A 25,940-nucleotide genomic window follows, 5' to 3' on the forward strand; every position below is an offset into this window, starting at 1 on the left:
TTTAATTATTGTTTTTTTTTTTTTTTAATATAGGTTTGTATAACGTATATAATATCAAGAAATCTAAGACTTGTATATTGACATATGTCCAGGATTGTCATATAAACTCGACGACTCTCGTGGTTCTTATTACGATTAAACTTAATCTACGTGACTTTTTGGAAAGATTTTTTTTTTCTTTTTTTTTCGCATCTGGATGCTTGGCACATTATTGGCAACGTAAAATTTAGTTGTCTTTACCTCTACATTCTGTCGTTTGCTCTGTTCCAATTCCTAATTATTTTTGCTTGCCTACTTTCCTTCTATATATCTGTTACACCAACACACATTGTTCTCTATATAGGAGTGAATCAATCACATTAAACGTATATAATAAGCGACTCTAAAAAATTTTTGATTGTAAATATAATGATCGTCATCAATTTGCTCTAGTAAAGCATTGGTGAAGCGCTACTAAAGAAATCAATGAGGTTCCAAAAACATCAACGTAAGCTTGACCGAAATATATCGACGAACAGGATCTATTTTATATATATTCTTTACAACGCTTTTTTATAATTCTCTTTTGTAATCTGACGTTAAAAAATAGACTTTCGAAATTGAAAACGTGAAAACTTATAGCTCTGTATTTCTATATCAAGTCTTTATGCTGGAACTAAATTAATTTATTTCTCATTCGATTGTAGTTATAGATATGGGCAATTTTCTATTGATTGTTTGTCGTGAACTAAGTGTACTTGAATCCTAGCGAGAATAATGGTTGACTTTGCGGAATCATTAAAAATTTCGTTGTTAGCACCGATACTGCAAAGTAAATAGTTTCTTTGATGGATGTAGTATATCTTCATAACGCTATAAAAGTCCATCTAAAAACGTCACACACGTATATAAAACTATTCTACTTGCACATATAATTCTGATATGAAACAACACGGCAATTCGATTTTCGCACTATCATAAGGAAGACATATTTCGCTAAACACGTATACTTACGACTTTATCACTTGACAAACAAACTTGGTGAGAACTTGCCCAATCGATATGTTCCCATTAAAATTAAAAAAAGACAATTTCTTCTACCCTGTATAATATGGATACGCTCCTGTAAAAAAAGCTCCGCAAAATCAACCTACGAACCTAAAAAAACATTTAACAAAGAATCTCGCCCATATCGTCGTCCTATAAAACCGTCTCTTTCTGACTGATTATTTTAATACCGTGCTTGGTGAGTATCATCTTGATGGTGTCGGTGTCGCGTATCTTAACCCTCGTGTATTCGTCATCCTCGTCCAAATTATCTCCCGACGAGAAGTTATCGGCGGATCTTCTCAATGACCTGCTTCTCGAGACCCTCGCTGGTCTGATATTGTCTGCCGAGGTTGTAAACTTGCTCTCGCGAGTCTTGGAGAGTTTCTCGCTCGAGCGAAACGACAGCGTTCGATTCTGTAAATTGTCCACCGATGAGTACCTTCGTTTCTCTTGAGTCGTCGTTTTCTTTGGGAATGTCTTTCGACTTGAACGTTTTATTCCCCCACCGATACTCAAACTTCGCGACATCGCCACGTCGTCACGACTGGCAATATATCTAATTGGTGCTTGCTGTCGAGGTATGACGTTTACATAGAGTGGTTCGGGTTTGTTACAAGTATCCAAGGAAGCTCTCAGTCGGCAGTCTTGCAAGCCACAATTGTCGATCTCATACCTTTCGTCCACCGTCGGTCTTCTGTAAGATCCTTGGTTGATTTCGATCGTTGATTTAGCTTTGGGAAGATTCAGTGGGACAGACCTGCTGTTAATCGTTTGCGGACTGTCGGTCAACAATTCTTCCGTAGTCGTAGCTGGCTCCCCGCAAATCTCGCAGATTTCCGTCGTTTCGCTCAAACTTGGCTCCTTCGCGTCCTCGGAATCGCGCAAATTGCACGAGCTGCAAATGTCACACTCGGTCGAGTCTTCGTCCGGCGAGCACGCGGAACAACGTTCTTCGGTTTCCAACGCAGTGACGAACTGCGAAGTATTGTCGGATTTCTGCCTGGCGTCGCAGTAGACGGAAGTCGACGCGTTGCGCTTGATCGACTCAAAACTCTTGGATTTCTTCGACATACTCTTGATCGTACTTCTACTCGATCCTTTGGACTCCTGCAAATTGATCGAGTCGAGACTGCCTTTGAGATGTTGGCTTTGTGCTGTTGTTTGGTCGGCAGGCTTATTAATGATCAGCCGGAAGCGCTTGATGTAGCTAATGTCATCGTCGAATATACTGATTTCGTTGGCATCTGGCTCGACTTTTTCCGCCACGGTTTTCGCCTCGTCGGTGTCCAGCGTACTTTCGATTTCAGGCTCCTCCTCGTCTCTGTCGTCGGATGATTTCTTTGGCGTCTTTTTCGAGTTCACCAGTGACTTGATATACTTGCCATCGATTTCCAGATTGCTCTCGAACTTGGTTGCCTGCGAGTCGGAGTCCTCCAGTGGTTCGAAACCAATCGAGCCGTTTCTCGACGAACTAACTGTATCTTCGGACGTTTGCTTAACTTTGCAGTCTTTGTTGTTTCTCACGGAAGACTCGTTCAAATCCTCGCTGCTCTCCTCGTACGTGATTGATAAACCGTCGTCCTCTCTCTCCTCGCTGTAAGTGTTATCGCACATTGTCGCCAATTCGCTCTCGGTCATGTCGTCAAACGCCAATAATTCGTTCCTGGCCCTAGCGCTACTGAACTGATGTTGCTGCTGATGTTGATGCTGCAGGAGCATCGACGACGACGACTCGAGACTGCGGAAAAACTTTTCACGCGCTAATTCAGTGTTCTCCTCCGGACTTTCGTCCGAGTAACTATTATTTTTCACAACTTGCGGCGTCGTCGTCGTCGTCGTCGTCGACTCCTGCATTATCACGTCGCTTGGCGACGGCGTTAGAGAGGCATTCGCTTCGTCGGTGTCAAGGTAGTCGGTCGAGGAATTATTTGATGCAAATTGTAACTTACTGTTTAGTTTTGAGTGGTCCAATAGCAGGACGATGGCACGAGCGGCAGCGTGAAACAACAGAGAAGTTTGGACAAGCTTTAGTCTGCTTCTCGTATATAAAAATGTAACAAACGACCCAAAATAATTCAATAAATAAGGTTTGATTTTATTTGAAAAATGTTTTGATCACAACCAGAAAATTTACATCTATCGCGCACTTCATTTCGTACATGTACACTTTAGTGCCATAAAAAATTTCATTTGACAGCGGAATATCGATAATTAATTTTTTGTAACATATTTCTCTTGAACTAAATGCGGCAAAAGAACTACATAGTATTTTATATAACTTCATATTATCGAAATTCAACTGTATCACTTTTTAACATTATCTACAAAAACACTAACGTTTGCTTCAAACTGTGTAATATTATAATAATTTTTTAAAACTTACTTTATCTCCGGTTACTTTAAACATTTTTCTACGAAAACATTGGAAGACACGAGGAAGACTAGACTAATGGAATCTTTTTAATAGACTGCCTTTGTTCAAGAATTTATTATTTTACACGACTCTTATTGTACATCTTTAGCAGAAACTACAGAAAAACAGTTCTGAGATGGATATTCGCGAATATAATAACTTGCTAAACTACGCAGTCTACTATTATTGTCGCTTCCAACTTCAAATATATTTGATTTCGAGATTTTTTTTGTTATACGTTGAAAGATTTATTGAAGACAATCTAAGTTAAATTTGAAAGCAAAGAACAATAGTAAAAAAGTAGTTATTTGAAACGAAATATGTTGAATAGAAACTTGTATCTAATTCACAATGAAAGAAGTTATCGCTTTTAATATTGTTCACCAGAAAAATGATAATTGTTAGATCTTTAAAAAGAGTTGATCAAAAATAGTAAACGGTAATGATCTGTTGATCATTATTGCGAAGAAAAATAATTCCGAATTTCAGACACCCATATCATCACTCAAGTTAGTATAATTTTGGCACAAGTCCATTATCAAGATAAAAAGATCCCATTCGCATCAGCAAAACAAGAGTAACAATGAACTAAACAGTAATAACATACTAAGCAACATATAAAAATAAAAATAGTCGAGGGCCAACAAGGAAGATCGTGAGCTGTGCTTGGAACTCACATGGTCGAGGGCCTTGTAGCGCCATAGATGCCGTATTTGTAAACGTAATCGATCACAGGATCTTGCAGCAAATACTTAACGCTTTCACCACGTTTGAGCGCTCGCCGTATTCGTGTCGAGCTCACCTCGTTCGGAATCCACTCCGTGACTATCTGTATATTATGCTGCGAGGAAAAAAAATCAAAGCCGTTAATATCGAAGAGGCAAACAACTCTTGCAATTTAGCGGAAAGTCCAGAGTGTTTTTACCAGGTACTTCGAGAGAACGTCCGAGTCGTAAATGAACTTGTACGGGTTCGAGCCTTCCCTTGTGATTACTATGAGACCATAGGTGCCCACGATTTCTGCGATCTGTATTAAACGAAAGATTTTCATACATGACTCTTCTTCGGTGACAACTTGAGTGAACGTACAGTAGAAATACGCGAACGCGGTATTCTTTTGACCTTTTGCGGAAAAAAGTTTCTTTTTGAAGCGCGATAAAGGTTCTTTTGAAGAGTCTAGAAATTGAGCTTTTCTTACGCGTTATTATTCTCAAAGAAAAAAATAATAAAAAGTGTAGTTTTTAACAAAGTAGTCATTTTTATGGACAACACGTAGATAAGGCGACACAAGAATACACTGCAGCCTGTCTTACATATATAGATACGCCGATAAATAAAATAAAAATACAGCTGCGGCATTCTTTGATAAATGTAACAAAAAAGAGTACAATGAAACTTATACAACGGTATTCTTTCAATCAACTTGCTTTCTCTCTGCTGGCAGAGCAAATAAAAACGCGTGACCTAGATACGACTGGGAACTGACACGAAGCGCAAAAACATTGGAAAATGTTGCTGCCGAAAAAAGAGAGGAGAAGCAGAGGAGAATATTTTAGGTGAAACTGCCGAACACGCCCTTAATAAATTTGCATATGCTTGCTCAGCGCTTCACTGCAAGTGGTGCTTTTTTCTTAATTGCCACCATTATCTCGCGTCGATAAAACTGGAGAGCAAAGTTTTCGGCGCGGCAAACAATTTAAAAGCGCATGAGCGTAGATCAATGAAAAGCAGCGAGCATCTCGCTCTCCTAAGTTGTGCCCACCCACCACTTAGGAATTTATCGTTGTCGCGGCGCGTGCCAAGAGCAATATGCCTTCTCAAACACTCACATCCTCTTCAGCCCAGAGTCCAGGCGTGGCGAAACTCTCCAGCAGATCACCACCGCACAGCAACTTTATCTGAATGGGCGTCTGACCTTCGCTATCGTTGTTCCTCACGTTCTCGGACAGCCAGTCGAGATCTTCGTTGTCGATCGAGTTGCTGTTGGCGTCGCTTTGATTCGGCACTACGGCATTCAAAATCGACTGGTGATGCTGGAGGCACGCCCGTGTTCTCGTCCAGCCTTGCTGGCGCATCTCCCACGTGCTCAGGCGTATCCAGTCGCTGTCCTGCAGCGCCAGTCTCAACATCTCGCATCTGTGCGTGCCGCTCGCCAATTCTTTCTTGCCGTACGCGTCGTTTACCGGGGACACCACTCCACCGACGACTATGTACGCGCCGAGGTTGTGCAGGTGGTCTCGTGCTCGCTCTGAAACAAATTTAGCCCTTTACAAATGTACTATTACAAAGGAATTCGCTCGGGGCTCTAGCACCGCCATCTAAATACGCGCAACCAAGCTGTTATTTGCCCGGCCAAGCATAGACGCAAGAGAACGCAATGGCGTTACTAGTGTATGGCAAAACTTGCCTGAAATATGCTAATAGCTTAGAAATGTCAGGCAGTTTTCGAATGTACGTTCGCGTCATAACGTAATTGCATTTGCACGGTTGTCTCGACCTAGCAACTTTGAAAAGCGAAATAATGCGTCGAAAATGGAAAGCGAAAAAAAAAACAGTTGCTGCTAAAGTCAGCGTTGATGCCGCCAAAGCTCGCGGCATTCAAAAAATATGAACGCTGCTGAGATTCAAAGCCGAAAACCTGAATTGTCAGTTCTCCTGCATCGTAATCTTAGCTAATGAAAGCAAGACTAAACGATGTTTAAGTCGTGCGCGTAACCGAAAAAATACATCGTACCACGCGCACTTCGTCCATTTATGCATTTCAGCTAGAAATCCGGAAATTGCGTACATTTTCAACTCTCGCGTACGCGGAAATATTCGCGGTTACTTACTGCTCTCCGAACGAGGGATATCATCCTCGTCGCGCTGTCATTGTTTTGTCAATAAAAAACAAAACTCCTCGAACTTTGTTCGCTCCTATCTTTAACGGTAAATCACGACGTTTTATATTGCGAGGTAGCGAAAAGAAGCTAATCGTGTGTAAAACGCAATATCTCGCGAACTGTATCGTCGTATACAAGTTTGTTTGCAAACACTCTCTTCGTATTTTTTTTTGTGCGTTGTTTGCATTTGCGAATGAAACTTTCGACTGCAGCATCCAATCGCGGCACCAGCAACCGAAAGTACGAGCAACGGCAGGCCGTACATCAGAATGCGTATATACAGGCGCTGGAGAAAACGTTAATGCAGAAAGTTTGAGGAAAATTGCAGTCGCATTGCCTCCACCTCCGAAATATACCGAAACAGTCGGTCTCCGATATGCATTGTTTCTGCCTGGTAAAATCGACGCGGCAAGCGAAAGTTTTGAAATGACGGCCAGGCCAAATCAATGATTCGCTGACGAAGCAAGCAGCTCGACTGCGCGATGCATGTTTGATTGGAGCCATTTCCCCAAGGCGGTTTGCAAGTCACGGCAAGCGCCTATGCAAGATTGAAGCATGGTGGGCGCGCTCTCCCCAAAGACGGGGCTAAACAGCCCGGCCGGCGCGAGCGCGCCGAGTCCTTATTGCATTATTGCGCAGCTGCAAGTTGTAATTGCTCGAGAGCCAGTTGAATTCCGATGCGGCGCACCGGAAGCATGGTGCACGCGTCCGATATTTTAGGCAGGCTGGACGTATCATCCGACTAATTCCGCGAACGAGATAATTATGCGCCCGCTGGTACGCTGCCACTTTAAATACAAGCTCGAGTAATTTGCGCACACGCGCACGCGCTTTTTGACCTATTACGCGGATTGCAATTAAACGTTAATAAGCTCACTTAGAGAGAGATTAAAATACTCGAGCGGAGTTACTTTGAGCGACAAATGCTCGTTAAAATTTCATACGCGCTTGCGCCACCGCGGCCTGCATTTCCCTTTTTAATTCGCGACAAGTCGAGCTTTGTTACAGTTTCATGGGCGCGCAACGTATTTCAAGTTCTAGTTGGGAGAGGGGGCTGCATCCTCGTAATAAAACACTGCGCGCGAGTACTTTCACAGTGGAAAACGTTGGAGCATACCGCGAGGAAATATTTCCGCGAGCGACGTTGAAATCAAATAAGGACTTGGGCTACGGGAATATCAAAGGAACTTGGCTTTCGCTCGGCGTGACAAAGGTCCAAATGGCATCATTCTCGGATGACTTTCAAAAGGAGCGCGTGGAGTTTTCTTTAACGAGAAAAGTTGAGGATTTTTCTCAAAGGCCATCCCCGGCGAACGATCGAGAGAGACAAATGAACAAGTCCTCGTCGCGCTAATTAGTTGGGAAAGCCAATTATCCAATAGCAATTTCGAGCGAGAGGAGCGTTCTTTCAAATTATGCCCGAAGGCGTGTCGTTCTCTCTCCTCGACGCCGGCGAGAAATTATTTTCCTTTGAAATAAGCTCACAATAACCGACGATATAACCGAGGAGGTTTTCCAATTTTCTTCCGCTACTTATGCGCGTCAAATCGAATCTCCCATTTCTGCCCGCCTTTGTCGCGGTCTCTTCTCGGGTCTGCTATCGCGAGGATATCGCACCCGAGAGAAAAATGTATCCGAAGAGAAATCCCGTTTCCAGCTGCGCATTTATCATCTTTAAAACGTATATACGCCAAAGGGTGGAAATAGCAAGAGCGTTGATAATGCTTGGGCATTTCGAACGGTCGGGAGGGTAGCGAAATTCAGCGAGGCTCGCGTTTGCAGCAGTCGGCTCACCGATAATATACTTTATGCGATGGATCGCTATCGTTTGTTACTCGCGCGCGCGATCATTTTATCATTCGAAGCAAACGCCGACGCGAGAATCCACTGTCGCGTGCAAAAGGAGTTGGCAACCAAGCGTCATTTCAATATTGCGATTTTTTCCCGAAAGCTCAAATGAAGCTCCATTAGCGATATATAGATAGATTGCGGCAGCCAGCAGCGAAAGAAAGCGAAAACTCAGAGAGCTTTTTTTATTAGAGCACTTATCGGATCCATTACGGAATTAAATGCAATTTAGTTGAGAGCTATAGAGAAGCTGTACAAACTGTGCATGCTGCAAATTGAATGATGCGATTAGCCGATAGCTCGCTTCTCATCGTCGACAACATTATCGCGCCACTCTATATTGTAGCGCAACGAGGTATCCGCATCCAGGTCCACGTCAATATTTATCGATAGCAAGAAAAAGGCACGCGCAGCTAAAAGCCTCGCGGCGTCAAGCCCCAAAGCGCGTCATCGGCCGAAAATACGAGCGACGCAGCAGTAGCAGCAGCAGCAGCAGCACCAGCAGTAGCAGCAGCAAGACAGAGAGGGATGAAGGCAGTTGCTCGTCGCTGACGTCACGCTGTCGGACGCTCTAATAAGCCCGAGCCCAAAAAGGTGCAGCAGTAGCCGCCGCTGTGCTCAGCCGCGACAAGCGAACCTCCGGAGGGGATTATCGATTACACACACAACTCGCACACTCAACTCACCGAACATCCGCAGGTGCATGTGCGTCGGTGGATTGTAACTGCCACATGACATCAATATGACCCGTCCCTTCTCCTCCATCCTACTGCTGCTTGCCGAAGACTCAGTGCTGCTGCGGCTGCTGCATCGTGCGCTGCTGGTGTGGCCGTATGAAAAGGAAAATAGAGAGCCAATTCAGTGCGCGAAAAGCTGGCAAAGAGCGTGGCGCGAGGCGCGAGGCGCGAGCCCGTAAAGCGAACGAACGCCGAGCGCGCACTGAACTCGCAGCGCGGCAGAACAGTGAGCGCGAAGCGAGGGGTTGCTCACGGGAGAGGGGAGCACAACGCACCACCGACGTTGAGTCGATGGACTGTACGAGAAGGAAGTTGCGCGCGCGAGTCGCTCTCTCCCCTTCGCGCTCTACGCCGCGATGCTCTTTTCTTCCCTTTTTATCCACCCCCCCCTCTCCTCCCTTACCAAACCAACAACAGATCAAAGTATGCTGCCGAGACTCGTTAGTTTTACAGATTGTCGCGCTACCTCACATTGTGCTCTGAACCTTGCTGGCTGATTGAATTTCGCGTTTAAGCTCGCGCGATGTTTGTCGGACTCACTTGTGATATTTGTTTCTTTTTTTATTTGAATTTGAATTTTTCCATTTCCTGTGAATATCTGGTAGAGTTTCGTACTTGCTATTTAATTATTTTGTTGATTCATGCCGAGTAAAAGCTTTCAAATTTGCAGACTTGAAGGTCAACAGCAAGTTTTGCATACCAACTACGTTACGAACTATAAATTTGCACTAATTATCTTCAAATTCGACGAAAATTGAATAAAGCCTAAGTTACAGATCTAGTTGAACTTTCAAAAGGAAATTCTTCTTTCATTCTTACGAAGCAAATAGCGTAACTGAATTTCGTAAGTTGTACAACACAAATAAATAGAACTGAATACTGATTGAGATAAGATAACTTGATAATATAGTTCTCAATCAGATAACTAAAAATTCCACGCTATTACAAACTTTATGATAGATTTATTTTGAAATTCAATTGAAAATCTCGGTAGAATTCATGCCACGATCGAGAAAGAAATTCCTAAAATTCGTTGAAAGCCACTTTAATCAATAGTTATTTTTAGCAGCCTAAGACAAGACAGCCCACTTCTTAATACGTTTGAACGACGCGTTTATAATACGGCTCTGTTATTTATCGACTTTAATAGATATTGAAAAGCTCCTTTAAAGCTGTGAAAATGTGCCTTGAGTTTACTTACGTCGACAGCCAATTAGCGGCATTGTAAATACGTTTTCTATAAATTGCTTCAATGACATCATTGTGAAGGAGATATTTAACGCTTTCTCCTCGTCGCAAAGCTCGCCTTATCCGAGTAGAATTCACTTCATTTGGTATCCATTCAGTAACAATGTGAATATTATTCTAAAAATAACAGTTGCAATAAAGTATTGCAGTTGCAATATCTTTCATAAGTACAAAAGAGGACACTTACTAAGTGTTTTGAAAGAATATCTGAGTCATATATAAATTTATATACATTTACTCCTTCTTTGCCTATAACAATTAGACCAAACTTTTCTAATATTTCTGTTATCTGCAAAAAAGCAGTTAGTATAATTGAATGGACTGACCTTAATACTAATACAAAAACAATTTACCTCTTCTTCTGACCAAAGTTTGGAAGTAACCAAACTTTCAACTAGGTCAGAGCCACAGAGTAATTTAATTTGTATTTGGGATTGACTTGTATTATTCTTAACATTATCAGGTATCCACTCTACATCTTCATTACTTATGTTATTGTCAATGGCATTACTAATATACGAATCTAATATATTTTGGTGGTGCTCTAAGATTTCCTTGGTACTCTTTGAGCTCATCTGCCTTATTTCCCAAGTGCTCATGCGAATCCAGTCGCTTGCCTTAGTAGCCAAGTTTAATAAATCACATCTTATTGTACTGTCTGCGAGATCCTTATTTGAACTAGATTCACTTACTGGTGATATTACACCTCCTATTACAGTGTGTGTTCGCAGAGTGTGAAGATGATCACGTGCTCTTTCTAAAAAAGGAATTTGATCATGAATAAATATGATTACCTTTTATACTTAGTAAAATAATATCTACAAATAAGTAGTGACTTGCTGGCAATAACTTTTTTAATGATTGCATTTAGCTGTTATTTTTTATTGAAAGTATTTGGAAAAAATGATAAATAATAATATCAATCACTTCTTATACCCTACATTGAAAAACTAGTTAGTAGATTAAATGCAAGTTAAATTGGCTTAAAATAACTTAACATATTTTTCAATTTCTTGTTGACTCTTGGTGATTTCAAAGTTAAATATAACCATGATTTATTGCCTTGTATCAGTTGTAAATAAAGAACAGTTTTAGAAATTTACAAGTTTTTAATTCTGACTGATGAAAAAATGTAGAAAGATGTTGACTGCGTTATGACCTCATCATTAATTGAGGTTTCTTACTTGTTAGCATTGAACAAGATTATATAGATAGAAACATAACCAAAGTCATTTCAACTTGCTTTAATTTAAAATAATAGTTTATTTATCACGTTAAGAAATTACACAGATTTTTTACATAATAATACATACCAAACATTCGTAGATGCATAAATGTTGGTGGATTATATTTGCCACAGCTCATTAAAATTATGCGGTTTATTGGCATCTTATCAGTCTTCTCGTTCCTCCATTCCATCGTATCTCTTTTTTTTTTATTATAATTAAGTAATTGTATAAAAGAATAAATTAAAAAGTTTAAAATTATATAGTGAGATTTATAAGCGATATAAAATAATAAGATAAAACGAAAAGTGCATACTGTAAAAGTGAATGCATACTACGCCGTAATACTATGCAGTTTGAGGTTGAGTTGGACTGTTTTGGATGATCAGCTGAGCACAGTGCAAAGTTCATTTTGATATGTGTGAGAGATATAAGCGCCAAAATTTGAAAATGTATACGACGTAATTTTGTCGCAATTTTACTATATTTATAATACTATTATTTTGCCCAATTCAGAATGCATTAAACTAATATATTTTAAGAAAACAATGAGAACAATTCAGAGTACCCGTATGTTTTCTTTCTAATCTTCTCTAAATTCAATTAGATAGTTTTTGCTTCAACAAATAACCAAAACTTTAGACAGTGTACAAAACATTGTTACTCGAAGTTTAAATTACCTATGTATTCTTAAGATATACTTTTTCATATTTGCAGTGTATTTTGAAGTAGCTCAACGAATTTCAGAAGTCGAAATACTTTTTAAATGTAAGTTTGGAGTACTTTATATAATTTTGCGATTACGAAGTGGTCTATCGAGTTGCTCATTCGTAGAGAGTTTGTCGCATTGCGAACAGATGGCGCTTCATGTACGATATTCTTGATAAGAATGAAACTAGTGTAACAAACGAAAATTTTAGTAGTCAAGAAATAACTGATTATTTCATCAAATATAACGAATGGATAGAGTTCAGATATGCTAAAGCGCTTGCAAATAATAGCAATATCTTATGCGTGTTTATTAATCTACTAGCACTTTTAAATAGTAGCATTTTCTGTTCGAAAAATATCATCGCAAATGGTTTCTGAATAATTATTTAAAGACAAAACAAACAAATATTTGGAATAACTAGAGAAAGTACGTGGGCTTAATCTACGTAAAGAAAATAGAAGGTCTTATCGGCAAGGCAAAATTGCTTCAGGAACATCACATCGAGCCTGTCTCACTCGGGCAATCTCATTAGTGGGAGGATGATATCGCGGCACTGGAGAGTGATTAACCATAATATACAGTTTGCCTGCATTCTAGCTCGTCCCCTTTGTATACGCACGGAAGACGTAGGCGACGTCAAAGAGAGACGGCGTGCAATCAGCAGCGCATTGACCAGTGAAAACAACCGGCCGTTATTATGCTCTCCGCCTCTTAGAACTTCTACTATATGCGTTCTGGATATGCCATTACAAGTGAAAGCATTCATTTTGATAGCATATTTTTCAGTGCAATATTTTTGGTCATTATTTTCAAGTCAAAATCATAGTATTTTCTTTCCTTTTTCACAAATTTTAAATGTAGCTTTAGCGATTGTCTCTAATTTGCTAAGGACCGTGCCAAAATAAACGACGTTCATTATGTTTCGTAACTAAAGTTCGAAATTCAAACGAGTTTTGTTGCTTATTTCCTTTCACACTAAAAGCACTAATAGATTTGTTATTACAAAGCTTGTGCTCCATATATTCCATTTTTAAAGCAGTTTAAGTCGATTCCACATTTAATATTATAGTTTCTATTTATTCAGTCATTAAAATTTGCTTATTCGAGAATAATTTTCGCGCACCAAAGAACTGAGTTATTTTGCAATTCAATTTAATTGAAGAAATTAAAATTAAAAATATTTTTAACGTATAAAAAGTTCTATGATAAATCAGATAATACAGTGAAATACATTTTAACAAGTTTTAAATTAATAATAACTTTGTTTTTCAGTGTCATATGATAACCTCAGCAAACTTTTCGAAATTTTCCATAAAGTAAATTAAATTAAAAATTAAAGTTATGATATACAAAAAAGTTGGATTGGATAATGAAAAAATTGACCTCAGTAATTCTTGCTTAATAATACACAAATTTTATTTGAATCCGCATAAGCAGAGAAAATCATCATCATCATAATCATTGCCATTGTCATTAATTATGTTCGATGAACAGAGTTGCTCTTCGTCATATTCGCGACAGTCATACGAGTACACATGTAATTATATAACGTATGTACAATAATAAGTTTTCTCTCGGCTGTCATCCCTTTCACTTTTTTTCAACATTTTCGCTCACATCTAGTGTTGTGTCTTTTTTTATTTTTTTTGTGTCAATGTTTGTGTTTTTCACTCCCTCGCATATAACATTCTTCATTGCACCGCTCTTGTGTCTTCTTTTTTGTTTGTTTTTTCCGTTACTTCTTAATCTTTGTTTCGTTAATAATAATTAATAATGATAAAATCGATTAATAATAACCGTAATATATATTAATAAAATCATATTAATGAGTGTTTTTTGTAATTGATTACTTTATCGTTATGTGCTCTTTACGAGTTGGACGTTCAAAAATCATCATTCGCTGATAAATCAAAACCTAAAGAAATATCTTCCGCACACTTATATGCTTATTACAAGAATCCTTCACACATCGACGCACTAATTGATTCCTCATGCAACGCGCGCAGGGCGTTATAAATGTCTGACGTATTAGTGTTACCTGTGTACGTATTTGTGTTTTCTTGTCTGTCTCTTCGTTCGTCCTTTACCCTTTACTCGTTTATTGTTCTACAAATGTATGTATCATTTGTTGTATAATATTTGTGTTTGCTATACTGCCCGTAACACACAATTTCACTCACTCATGACCAGCCACTCGTTCGTAATAATATTACATAATAACATTATATTCATTTTTCTTTTTCTCATTAAATCGTAGTTACAACGTTATCCGTTTACAAACGTGAAACTAGTATAGTTTTTTTTTAATTCATTTTTTATGCAATGTTTGTTAATTTTTTTTTAAATATCCACTAAGCATTCTCTACCATTGATTAAATGCTCTTAGTGCCGGAGCCTCTCGCGGTTGCTCATACTCACAACTCTCACTCTTTCGCCTCTCGACCGCGTCTCTCTCTCTCTCTCTCTCGCTCTCTTTCTCTCTGTTTCTCTCTCTCCGTTTCCGTCTCGGCTGACCAAAGCCACGGCCCCACTACTGCCGGTGGCTCAACTACGACCGAGAAAAGGACCGCACTTTTTCTCCGAAGTAGTCTGTCGCCGTGCCTTATATCCTTTTTTTATCTTTATCTTTCTCTCTCTCCCTCTCGTTCTCTCTCTCTCTCTCTCTCTCTCTCTCTCTCTCTCTCTCTCTCTCTCTCTTTCACTCAGCTGCAGGAGTTTCGGTTTTAGGATTTCAGCACCTGATTAAGGCTCTCGATGGGGTATTTATACATTATACGGATATTTACAAAGCCAATTTTTGAGATACATGCGCTCGACACCGTTTTTCTTTCTTTTTATCATTTTTTTCGATAATACGTTGTCATACAAATCATACAATGTATACAATTTTGGCCCTCATCGGCGAGATTCTAACAAATATTTTTTAACATTTACTGATAATGATAAACATATTCGGTAGGATCTGCCAAGTTATGTGTTATTACACACTAGATTGCGAACGAATTTTCCAGAAAGTACTGACTACCAATTATTATCCGGCAAAGCGAAATCCCACGTCCTTTACAATACACAGGTTTAAAACATTTACTTTACAGAATACAGATAAAATGTCACGTTAACTTTATTAAATTCATTCTTTCATCAACGTCTTAAAAACTATAATTATACACACAACTATAATAATAATTCGTATCAGTCAATTTTGAGAAACTCCTGCGCTTTTAGTTTATTTTCCAGTTCTCAAGAGATAATTTATAGGGAGAGACATGTCGGTCGAGGCGACGATCAAAACGCAGACACACATTCACGACCGTGCATACCCGTTTTACGCTCGATTTGTAGTTCATTATTATTTTTTTGTGTATTTTTTAGTATTCTTTATAGTACTCATCTAAACAATTAAAGCAGCAAAATGTTTTGAGGAAAAATTGTTCGTAGACGGCGGATAGGGGGCGACTCGGGGCCCGAGACGTTTTTTTATTATTTATACTTATTATTTTTTGTTTATTACGAGCGCTAATCGCTTCGCACGCAGTTTGTTTGGACATCATCATATATTTTTTTTACTTTTTTTGGTAATATTATTATTTTTTTTTTCGTCTGCTTCACTTGAATACTCTCTTTCCCATCCTGTCGTTTACACATTTAAGGATCATTTTATGTCTTGGTGCACCGGAAACTTTGTTTTTTTTTAAATGTTTGCGTGCGTCGATAAAAGCCAAGTAGAAAAAGACTGCAGTGTCGTGTGAATATTTATGTGTTAAACTTCCGGTTTGTGGTTCTTCATTGCACCGAACGACTAAATTTTTTTGTTTCTTAAAAATCGCTTTTATATAACGCATCAGCTTTCGAAAATCTCGTCCTTAACGTTCTTTTTTGTGATCATCGTTTTAACTTACAGTTATTTTTTCACTTTTCAAGTCGTTACGTATAAGCTTGGTTGAGTTTCTGATTCTGATAAGTCTAATAGACATCGAAAAATAACACCCATTTTGTCATTAGTTACTTGGTTAGTTTTTTTAGTTTCTCCATGACTGCAACACTTTTTTTCTCTAAAACGATCGACCAAGCATTGTTATTTGTATTTTCTATCCAAAGATCGTGGAAACGTAGCACACCGCCGAGCACTCGAGGACTTTGAAATTCCCGTATTTTGAAAAAACCATCTTTTCTTTGTTCCATCATTAATGTGTAATCACCTCTATTCCTACCCCCTATTCGATGTAAACCTACTTTATATGTTTCTGGATTTTGAGCCTTCGTAAAAAAGTGGACCGATAGTGGCGTTAGAAAAATAAAAAACAAGTCGTCGGATGTGCACGACTCCCCTCGAAGTGTTTCAGTTTCACTCCAAATCGTCTCCCCCCAAGTATCGAACTTTGTTTCTCGAAGCGCTTCATCTTAGTCTATTTGGCCGAGTCCTCGGTGCCTCAGCGGTGGCGCGGCTTTGAAAATCATTGCTTATTTACTTAGTGGTTTTTAAACTTTGCTTTTTTTCTTCTCTCGGTCGCGAAAATCGTTACAAAAGTCTTTTCTTCTGAGAATCGTTTTTTTTTTTTCGCGAGAACGATTTGTTACATCTGCTTTAAAATACTGCGTCGATCTAAAGGTATTGCTGTTGCGCCCGTTATTCTTAGCAGTGAACCAATTTTTTATCCGTTTGCAACTGTTTTTCGTGCATTTAAGAAATAATTTTATGAATTTCATTTATCAACATAAAGAAGAGTAAATATTTCGGAATATATCGATTTTACGGAGACCGATATATTCATTTTGATTAGTACATGTAATTTTTTGACAGCGAATGACAGTCAACTAAATTGGCGCTACTTTCTCTGAATTTAAATATTTGTATTAAAATTTAACAGACGACTCCCTTTAATTTTTGTTTACCAAAGCCAACAAAGCAGATAAGTTCATTGACATATAAAATTTGTAGCATGTTTTCCAGGAGCAACAAAAAAAGTTTGTATAATACTTGCAGTTGTCCAAAATCTATAACGCATAGCATTAAATAAATATAGATATAAGTAAATTTAGATAATTTTATGTACATAAATACAATTTCACGCCGCAACTAATTTCACTTTCAGCCAATAAATTACTAAATACTATATACTTTATATATACATCAGTCCGAAATACTTCATACCCGAACGAAGATAAAAATGTTGCACACAAGGAACATCTTACATGATTTCATTTTTTTTTACATACGAACTTTTTTGTATATCAGAAAAACATTGTCATCATTGCTATAATTCGTTAAGATTTCTAAATAAATTTTTTACAAGCGTTTAATGTAAAACAAATTATGAAAATTTTATTTTCAATTTAAAAATTGTATTTTACAACAGCAGAAAAGTAAGGGATGTTGGCCGGGCTGGAAAGAAAATATGAAAAAGAGAAACGTGGCACTGTTGGAATGACGTACAAAAAGTATACGTCAAATTTACACAGCTGGCCTCTAGCGTGATTAAGAAAGTTAAAAACGAAAGAAATGATATACAGTAAATAAAAGCTAAAAGGTATTTAATTAAAAACTTTGAATCCCCCGAGTGCTTTGAAGTTTGCACTCTGTAAATTTCATTGAACTTTGTGATCAATGTTTCACTGATTTTAATCTGCTTTCTTGGCTTAGCATATCAATTGAATAATTAACTCTGTTAGTTTATTAAACGGAAGATTTATCCGAGGCATTCTCGATTCTGTTTACTCATAATCGCTTTTCTCGCGCCAGAGTTTTGCCGTTAACCTTCAACCCTATATTCAAACGAGGAATGTTTTGTGCGAATTCAATAACTCGATATCTCTCCTTAAAATACTTATAAGTATCTGTGATGTGATAAAACTCTTAAGTTGTTAAAAAAACACGAAGAATAAATAAAATATTTGCCATGAGTATTTTCCAACCACGTGTACATCGACCGCCGCTAGTTAATAAAAAAACAATCAATATGATTGTTTGAATAAAGTTCTTCCATTCAGACAATGTGTAAGCGCATTCTTGATACAACAACACGCCCCTTTCTATTATTGTTGTTTTTTGCCAACTCAACCAACTCAATCAGTTCGACGTAATGAAACTCAGCGGTCGAGGGTGAATACGTTAAAATAAATAAAAAAAAAGAAAAAAATTCCAGAATCGAAACTGCCTCGACGTTGGCCACAAAAAATTTACATTGTTTATTTTTTCTTCGGATATTTCTGGAATTTCGCGTCACATATGCGACTTTGCACTACGATCCTCTTTCTTTCAACCAACACATTTTTTTTTATTTAGAGATCACTCGTTACTTTTTTTTTGTAAATTTTTTTATGTCAGTCTATCTAATCTTAAAAATCTACATCGCAAGCTTCGACTCCGTGACCTTTTCCATAAAAAAAATGTCTCTCTCTTACTCTCTCTCTCTCTCTCTCTCTCTCTCTATCCTCCTTCCTCTCGCGTTCTCACTTTGTATTACACTTCTTCGTGACTTCAAGACCTCAGTTAAAAAGAATAAACGCCTAATATTTATCTCACTTTTTTGTCGAGAGAAAACGACAATGCATTAATTTGTTATTATTTTTTTTACAAATAAATTACCAAAGCAATAACATATTTCGCGATTTCGAATTTCAAACGCATAAAGTTAGTTAAAAATTAAAATTAAAAAAAAAATGAAAGACTTTTTATCCAGCTCAAAGTGGCTTTTTCGAAAGAAAAAAAAAGAAAAAAAATTTTATCAGTCAGCACTCAACTTTTTTTGTTGGACCACTCAGCCGCATTCGTCCGTTACTCACACTCACGTTTTTTATCTGATACACCGGAGCATCATTTTTTTTAAAGGCCGAACTACAGGTCGGTCGCTAAAACAGGTGATGAAGCATATGTTTTACACAAGGGTCTTACAGAATTTGTACTTTTTATCTCGAATGCAACGAGATGTGTTTCTTCTTCGTTATTACCTTAATTAATTAATAATAATATTAATAATGCGCGATTTTTGTTTGTTAGTGTATTTGTCGTGCTGAGATGCACTGTAAAATCGAAAAGCCAAAACGTCTTTTCTTCTTAGAAAAAGAAAAAGAAGCCTTGGCTTGACAAACGTGTATTGTTACAATAATCGAAAGTACGATTGACAGAACAAAAATCATTAAAAATTCACTTTGGAAAAAAGGGAGATAACCGTTGCAATACTTTCTAACGCTTAAACTATGAGGTTTCATTAGTATTTCTCACAGAATGGACTTAAAAAACGGGGATTAAATGAATGCCTCGACAGAAAAAACAAGAAAGGAATAATAAAAACAGAAGAAACGACGAATATTTTTGTCCACAGGCAATCGTGTTTTCGAGAGGTTAAATTTCTATGTCCTTACGTACAACTCTTAAAAGTTAGTTCTCTATTTCTTCGAGCGTGCGTGAAAACAACTGGCATGTATCGATTCCTCGCTTGTACAATAACAAATCAACTGTCTTTTCTTTTTCTTATTTTCTGTCTTTTTTCCTTTTTTTTTTTAGTCACTTCGTGCACAAAAAACAAACTCTCGCTCTCACATTCTACTTCATTCGCGCATGCAAACTGCCATCCTTTCTTTAAACACGACTGTATTTATTCCCATTGGAGATTGCACGACTTTGATTCGATGATGGATCGCCACAAGCTCAAAAAACCGTTAATATACCATTTTTCGAAATTTCGCCCCTCCCTCGACATTTCTTTCAAATATGTACAAATTCACATATATAATGCTCCGCGTGGCTTGCTTTTTGTTTGCTATAATCCCAATCAGTCTTTCTTACTTTGCTCACGCTCTCACTCTCGCACTCTTTCACTCTCGTCCATGAAACTTTTTTTTTCTTTTTTTGTGTACGTGTGAAGAAGAAGAAGAAGAATAGGCGAGATCTTCCTGTTCTCTCTTTACCTCTCAGCCTCTTAAAAAAAAGGACTCTATCTCGATCGCGAGGGTGGCTTTCTTGCTCTTCTTAATGTCCAGGACGACGCTGATGCGCTCTCTTTCAATGTCGTTTCGGAGGTCTTCTACTTGCTGCTGATAATGTTGCCAATGCGCGTCCTCTTTCGTGGCCTTCCGCGTTGCTTCGACGTACTGCTACTGCTGCTGCTGCTGCTGCTACTGCTGCTGCTGTTACTATCTTCCTGACCCCACTTGCCGCCACCCTCGCGCCGTCTTCTCGTCTGGAAAAATTCAAGAAACATCTCATTACTTGTTCTCAGTTCTCAATTTATATGGTTGACTGTGAAACCTTAATGAATTGATATTTATATAGAACTAAAATGGAAATAATTTCGCAGAATATGTCATTCGTTAACGTACATTTCAATAATCAATCTGTAGCATTTAATAAGTCATATGAACTTTCTTATCAGCGAATAATATTTGATGAACTAGTGGCAGTATCAGTCAAACTTATTGCTAAAGTGAAATCAACTTGCAAAATTGATCAGATGTAGATATAGCTATTCCGATCCACACTAACGATCCATCTTCCATTACCATTTGCTGTTATAGAAGAAGTAGCGTCGAAAAAAAGTAAAATCTTATAAGAAAATACGACCGGAGATAAAACACAACAGATCCGAGCACGAAAAGGTTTTATCAATTCGCTCAGAAAGTAATATCACAAAAATTTTGTCGGTATCGCTTTGAAAGATTTAAAATTGTAAGATCGGGCTCGTTTTGCTGCTGCTGCTGCTGCTGCTGCTGCTCGTCGAAAGGTGACTCCGAATCGTTCGCAGCACGTTCTTCTCGTACATTTTTCCATTGGGCGTTGTATGTGTGCGTCCAAAGCCCTACTCCCCTTTACCGTTTACTTCCTCTACGGCTATATCGGAGCGCGCGCATTATTTATTGAGCAGATCGTCGGAATTTCCTCCGTCTTTTCCGCTTTTACCAAGAGAGCAAAACGAGACGACGTGTGCAACGTAGGTTATCCATTTTCCGTTTAGATATTATACGCTTAACATAGAGCCATGTGTCAAGGCAGACCGCGTAATACTTTTTGCCTGTGTTTTTTCTTCTTTTTACTTCGTTATTTTTTGACGTATTGATGCCATACTCAACTTTCTCTCTGCGACGGCACACGATATCGCTTCATGGTCTTGGTTACTTGACGCAACTCTTATCCAATTATCGGATCGAAACAGGAGTACGTTTCTCCATCCGCTTGTGCGTCTCGCGAAGAAAAACTCGCGAGTGATTAATTATCGAGAGTAAAGCTGGAGAAGAAGAAGAAGAAGAAGAGAGAAAAGCGTGAAATTTCCGCTGAAAATTGCACAAGAAAAGAGGCCCCGAGACGATTTTCAATCAGCCAATCGTGCGCGTCGGTGCCGTACGGAGAGGCAAATTTACGAGCGATCCTGCAGCAGCTGCATAAAACACCATCTACCGAAAACCCAGCGCGCAGCTTCTACCACGATGGATGGATACCTGCGCGAGCTCGCGATGCATTTTTGAAAAGAAAGCTATTTTCCTTCGTTTTCTTTCCATCATCGTGGCTTTATGTGCATGCGCTAAAGGCGAAAAGCGCGTTTATCGCAGAGAAACAATGAGAAATTGTGCTGTCGCGCGCCTCGTCTAAAATAAAAGCCGAGAGCACGCTGCGAAAGTCCGAGTCCGTTGGCAGGTCATTGAAAGTATCGTCGGGTGCTCGGGGCGATAATTCCGGACCGCGCGCAAAATTAATTTACGCAGCATTAACGCAGCCAGTAATGCTTGCCAGGCTGTCTATCAGCAGCGGCGGCGGCGGCGACAGCAGCAGCAGCAGCAGCAGCACCGGCGACGCGATTAGACGTGCGAGCGTTATGAATTTTCGTTTACACGCGTAGCCTCGAGGCAAAGATGAGAAAAGAGAGTGGAAATGCGTGCGACTGTACCTATAGATTGTCCATCATCTCGGAAAGGGTGAGCCTGGAGGTGGACATCGCAACGCCACTGTCACTGCTACTCTGCACGCTGCTATGGTCATCGGTGTCCGACTGGTTGCTCGTGTATCCAATCACGTCGACCTCATCTGTAACAGTAATTGAAATCCCACACCCATTATTGAATGTCAAATTACCCTCCAATTCTGTTATATTCTGATCATAGGGCCGCCTACGCCTGCGCACTGGCCGTCTATGCGCGTTTGCCGCTATGTCTCGTTTATGATAATCATTGGACGTAGCCGGCGAGACATTGACGCGTTAAGAATCAGTTGGGCCGAGAGGCGCGGGGCGCAGCGGCAGTCCGAAACAATTGACGCTACTGGTGCTCGGGGCGCGCGTGCACGTCGAATTTTATGCGAAATCGATACGCGCGAGCTCTGGCCACTCCCCGGACTGGTGCAGGTACGGCGACGAAGGCACGTGCGCCTCGGACGCCGCCGGCGATAAACAGCAAAGGACAAAGTAGCATTTAGCTTTCTAGAGATGTCTCGCTGAGACATTGCCGTGGCTCGCGGCCTCGAGCAATTCATGGTAATTGGAACGGGTCTAGCATTGTGGGAGAGGCCGAGACAAGGACTCCGCGTCCGAGTGTACGTATTGTTGTACTACTTCGAGTGGCTGTGTAGAGTCGTGTATGCCGAGCTGTCGCGCGAGTTTCTCGCGCAAGTCAGTCGGCATTCGACAGGTCCGTTCTCGGACCGTATCGCAAGTTTTTGCGACGAGACACGTCCCTTTTCGTCGGGGCAAAGCTGCCGCGACCTCGGCTCGGCATCAATCTCCATAAGCCTGGGCGTGCGAGGGAAGAAGCGATTTTTATTTTCGACATATTGTGCACACACCGGCGAGCGATACTCTTCGAGCTTGACGCGCAATTTTTCGCGCCTCATCAGGCAGCGATTTTAAAGGGGCTTATTTCTCGCTTGTACGCCCTCGCTCTCAACACGTACGTATTTTCGAAAACGCCCCCCCCCCCCCCACTCTCTCTTGCTCTCTCTGTAAATTGCAATATTTGCACGAGTGCAATACAATTCCGCGCGATGCGAATTGACGTTTGAACACGCCTCGCTTTTTTTATGTTCGCCGCGCGCATCGGCATTCCCGGGCGTAGGCCAGCTATACCTTTCAAAATTTGCTTCGGCCTCCGCGCCGCTGCCGAACTCGCGATGTTTACGCTTATAAAATAATCGTCGCGTTCGGTCAGCTCTGTAATAAATTGCGCCCAAATGTAATTTTGCACGGGCTGGTTAGTTAGAGCTCCCTCGCCGTGATGAGCTCCGACCGACCGAACATTTACCATGGCGCGTCAATTACAAACGCCGCGCGAGCGAGCTGCGCGTTTTCGAAAAAGCTCGACGCAGAGCAAATACGAGCGCGCAGCGTGTAACGAAGGTATTACCGCCGCGCCATCTTCAAAAGTGCGCTCTTCCTCTAGAGCCTGGGGGGAGAAAAAAAGCGCTGACGCCTATCCGAAAAATGCGCAATTTCAAACGCCACATACCGCCGAAGCCTTGTCGAAGTATTGGTTTCGCGTTAGCAAAAAAGAGAGAGAGAGAAAGAGAGAGAGAGAGAGAGAGAGAGAGAGAGAGAGAGAGAGAGAAAAGGATCCCAACGCTTCAGCTGGTGGAATCGCTCAAAAGCAAACATTCGACGTGCGACGCGGCACACGTCAAAGCATTTTTTTCTTCTTTTTTCCGAAGCACTCTTAGGCCGCGGAGATATGCGCTTGGGAATTCTTTTGACCGCGCGCGCGCACCCGGTTATTTGCATTTCTGGCTATGCGACGTTAAAATTGTTGTGCTCGAGTATGATTCCGGCGTGGGCGGGGAAGCGCTTTTACCGCACACGTAACTTCAGCCTCGCTATCCACGCGAGTCAACGACATTTATCTCAATAAACTAATTGAATGGAAGTGGCAAACGTATCCTGAAAGGTTTAACGTCTTCAATCACAGCTTTTATCGTTCGAAGCTTGCGCAATATCCGAGCGTTACAACTGCAAATGTAGCCAGCAGTAAACTACCTATCCTCTCTAACTTAACTGGCCATTGCAGCAGCTGCAAATTTGAATTCGAATAATATAGAAATCCTGTTTACGAGGCGCAGCGGCGCATCCCACCATAGAAATGAAATCCCCGCGTAGCTTTAACATCCTTTACGCGAGAGGCGCTGGATTAGAAGCAGCAACAACAGCGAGCGTAAAACGAAAGGAGATTTGCCTCGGAGGTTAAAGTGACAAAGAGTTGCAGTAGCAGCAGCTCGAGCCCGCGATAAATTAAAAAAGATAAAAGTAAACGAAAAGGGTTTTAGAGCTTTCACATCGATACGACGGAAAAAAGGAGAGAAGCGGAACGTGCAACGAATGCACGCACACACGGACCTTTATTTGTTCTGGCGAGTGTTTACGAGCATGTCCAAACTGAACTGGCTATTGCTGGATTACTCGTGTGCTCCGTTTTTCCTTCGGAGAAAACAGTTATTTTGAGTTTCCGAGAGGCCGCGCGACATTTTTACGCGCCCGCGTTCCCTTTTGTTCTTCCGACGCGCACGAATGCCGGTTTTCGCGGTGCTGCAAGGCTCGCCTCGCTGAAAAAGTTACTGGCAGTGCGGCAGCGTCCGGCTCTTCGAATAAAGTTGTCGGCGAGATTGGGGTGCTGCTCTCGATGCATAGACTTAGCAGACAGCGCGGCCGCGCGGGCGGCCGGATCATTAGGTGCGCAGCTCGATACACGCCCATTATGATCCGTGTTAACGACGTCGTTTACGCGACGACGCCAGCGCGTGTTTAATGGTCCGATAAAAAGTTCCGAAAAAACGAAGGAGAAGGCTTGGCTTGGGTTGAACGAAGCAATTTCGACGACAATGGCATAGTCATCCGTTGGAATGATTAGTCGATTGATGCGCGTAGGGCCCTGTATCCGCACGATTTATCTGCGGATGGATGACTCGATAAGCGATCCATCGATTTCTATCGAATGGCGGAACTGATTATCGCGCTACCATTAATAATAGAAGTATTTGCAACTCGTAATTGAGCTTGGAAAGTATAATTTGAGCAGATAAAAAAATACTAAAGCATGCTCGAGCTTATCATAGGCGAGATAAGAGAACGCAGATTGCATAATGTAATTAGCAAGGAAGTTATCATAATGAAACCCTGTAGACTGTGAAAATGCTCGTCTACGATGATAATCGGCGCGTTGAAAAATGTAATGCAACGGCACAAAGGAGAACGTGTGAAGCGCTGATGTTCGTTTTCATTTTTGTCCGACTCATTGTTGCAGCTCTGACAGACCGTCGACCACTCGGCAATAAATAATAAGGAACTAACAGTCTCACCGGTAGCGTATAGGAAAATCTCTCGCCATAATTGCTCGCTCGTAACTCAACTGCCCCATTGTATGTGTATACGCGCGTCTTATCTTTCCGCGCGCATAAAAATGCGAAAAATTAGCATCTGTCGGCGGTCGCGCGCGCGAAACGAGCGACTTTCGAGAAATCCTCTCCTTGCATTCTGCCGCGCTCTCAAATTAGTCATACTTCTCTTGTTCTCGGCTTGTTTTCTTCGCTTCGCGCGCACCAAGTATCCTCAATCGTGCCCCGTCCATCTTTTCACTCTTGCAATACGCGAGAATGATTTGCTTTGCAACATTTTTCTCAGCCAAATTTTCCTCTATCTCTCACACGCGCACGATTCATTAACGCAAAGATTGCACGAAATAAATAGAGGCTGAAAAAAAGATAAACGCGCACGCAAATGGCACCCCAAAGAGCACGGGAAGGAGAAGAAAAAAAGAGAAATACAAGCGGGCAAAGAACAGGTTGCCTGCGGTAAAACGCAAGGGGCGAGCGAACCGCCGAAAACATATATATATATATATATGTGTGTATTTCATGGGTTAATATTCCAGGGCTTATGC

General features: G+C 40.4%; 2 protein-coding genes across 4 annotated transcripts in view; both read right to left on the minus strand.

The window, feature by feature from the left end:
- Positions 1–11,738, minus strand: LOC131673650 (uncharacterized). Of its 3 annotated transcripts, XM_058951813.1 has the most exons (11): positions 11,700–11,738; positions 11,471–11,583; positions 10,850–10,914; positions 10,511–10,774; positions 10,345–10,446; positions 10,111–10,274; positions 8,859–8,992; positions 5,272–5,690; positions 4,368–4,469; positions 4,120–4,283; positions 1–2,977 (listed from the first exon to the last, which is right to left on the minus strand). In XM_058951813.1, exons 1-11 carry the CDS (start codon positions 11,714–11,716, stop codon positions 1,180–1,182), a joined length of 3,342 nt encoding a protein of 1,113 aa, XP_058807796.1. In that variant the 5' UTR covers positions 11,717–11,738; the 3' UTR covers positions 1–1,179. The 3 variants fall into 3 exon arrangements, with proteins under 3 accessions (XP_058807796.1, XP_058807795.1, XP_058807794.1); XM_058951812.1 differs by having other exon boundaries at positions 8,859–8,989; positions 10,511–10,914; XM_058951811.1 differs by having other exon boundaries at positions 10,511–10,914.
- A 1,755-nt stretch (positions 11,739–13,493) lies between these two features.
- Positions 13,494–25,940, minus strand: part of LOC131673654 (max-interacting protein 1-like) — a gene marked incomplete at its 5' end in the record, with an annotated part of 85,922 nt that continues 73,475 nt past the window's right edge. The window contains 2 exons of the mRNA XM_058951818.1: positions 13,494–20,275; positions 21,974–22,110. Of these exons, the coding sequence (XP_058807801.1) occupies positions 21,974–22,110 (137 nt within the window). The remainder of the gene's footprint in view (positions 20,276–21,973; positions 22,111–25,940) is intronic.

The sequence above is a fragment of the Phymastichus coffea genome, unplaced genomic scaffold, assembly GCF_024137745.1.
Source record: "Phymastichus coffea isolate CEN01 unplaced genomic scaffold, Cenicafe_Pcof_1.1 PCOF00189, whole genome shotgun sequence".
Classification (NCBI taxonomy): domain Eukaryota; kingdom Metazoa; phylum Arthropoda; class Insecta; order Hymenoptera; family Eulophidae; genus Phymastichus; species Phymastichus coffea.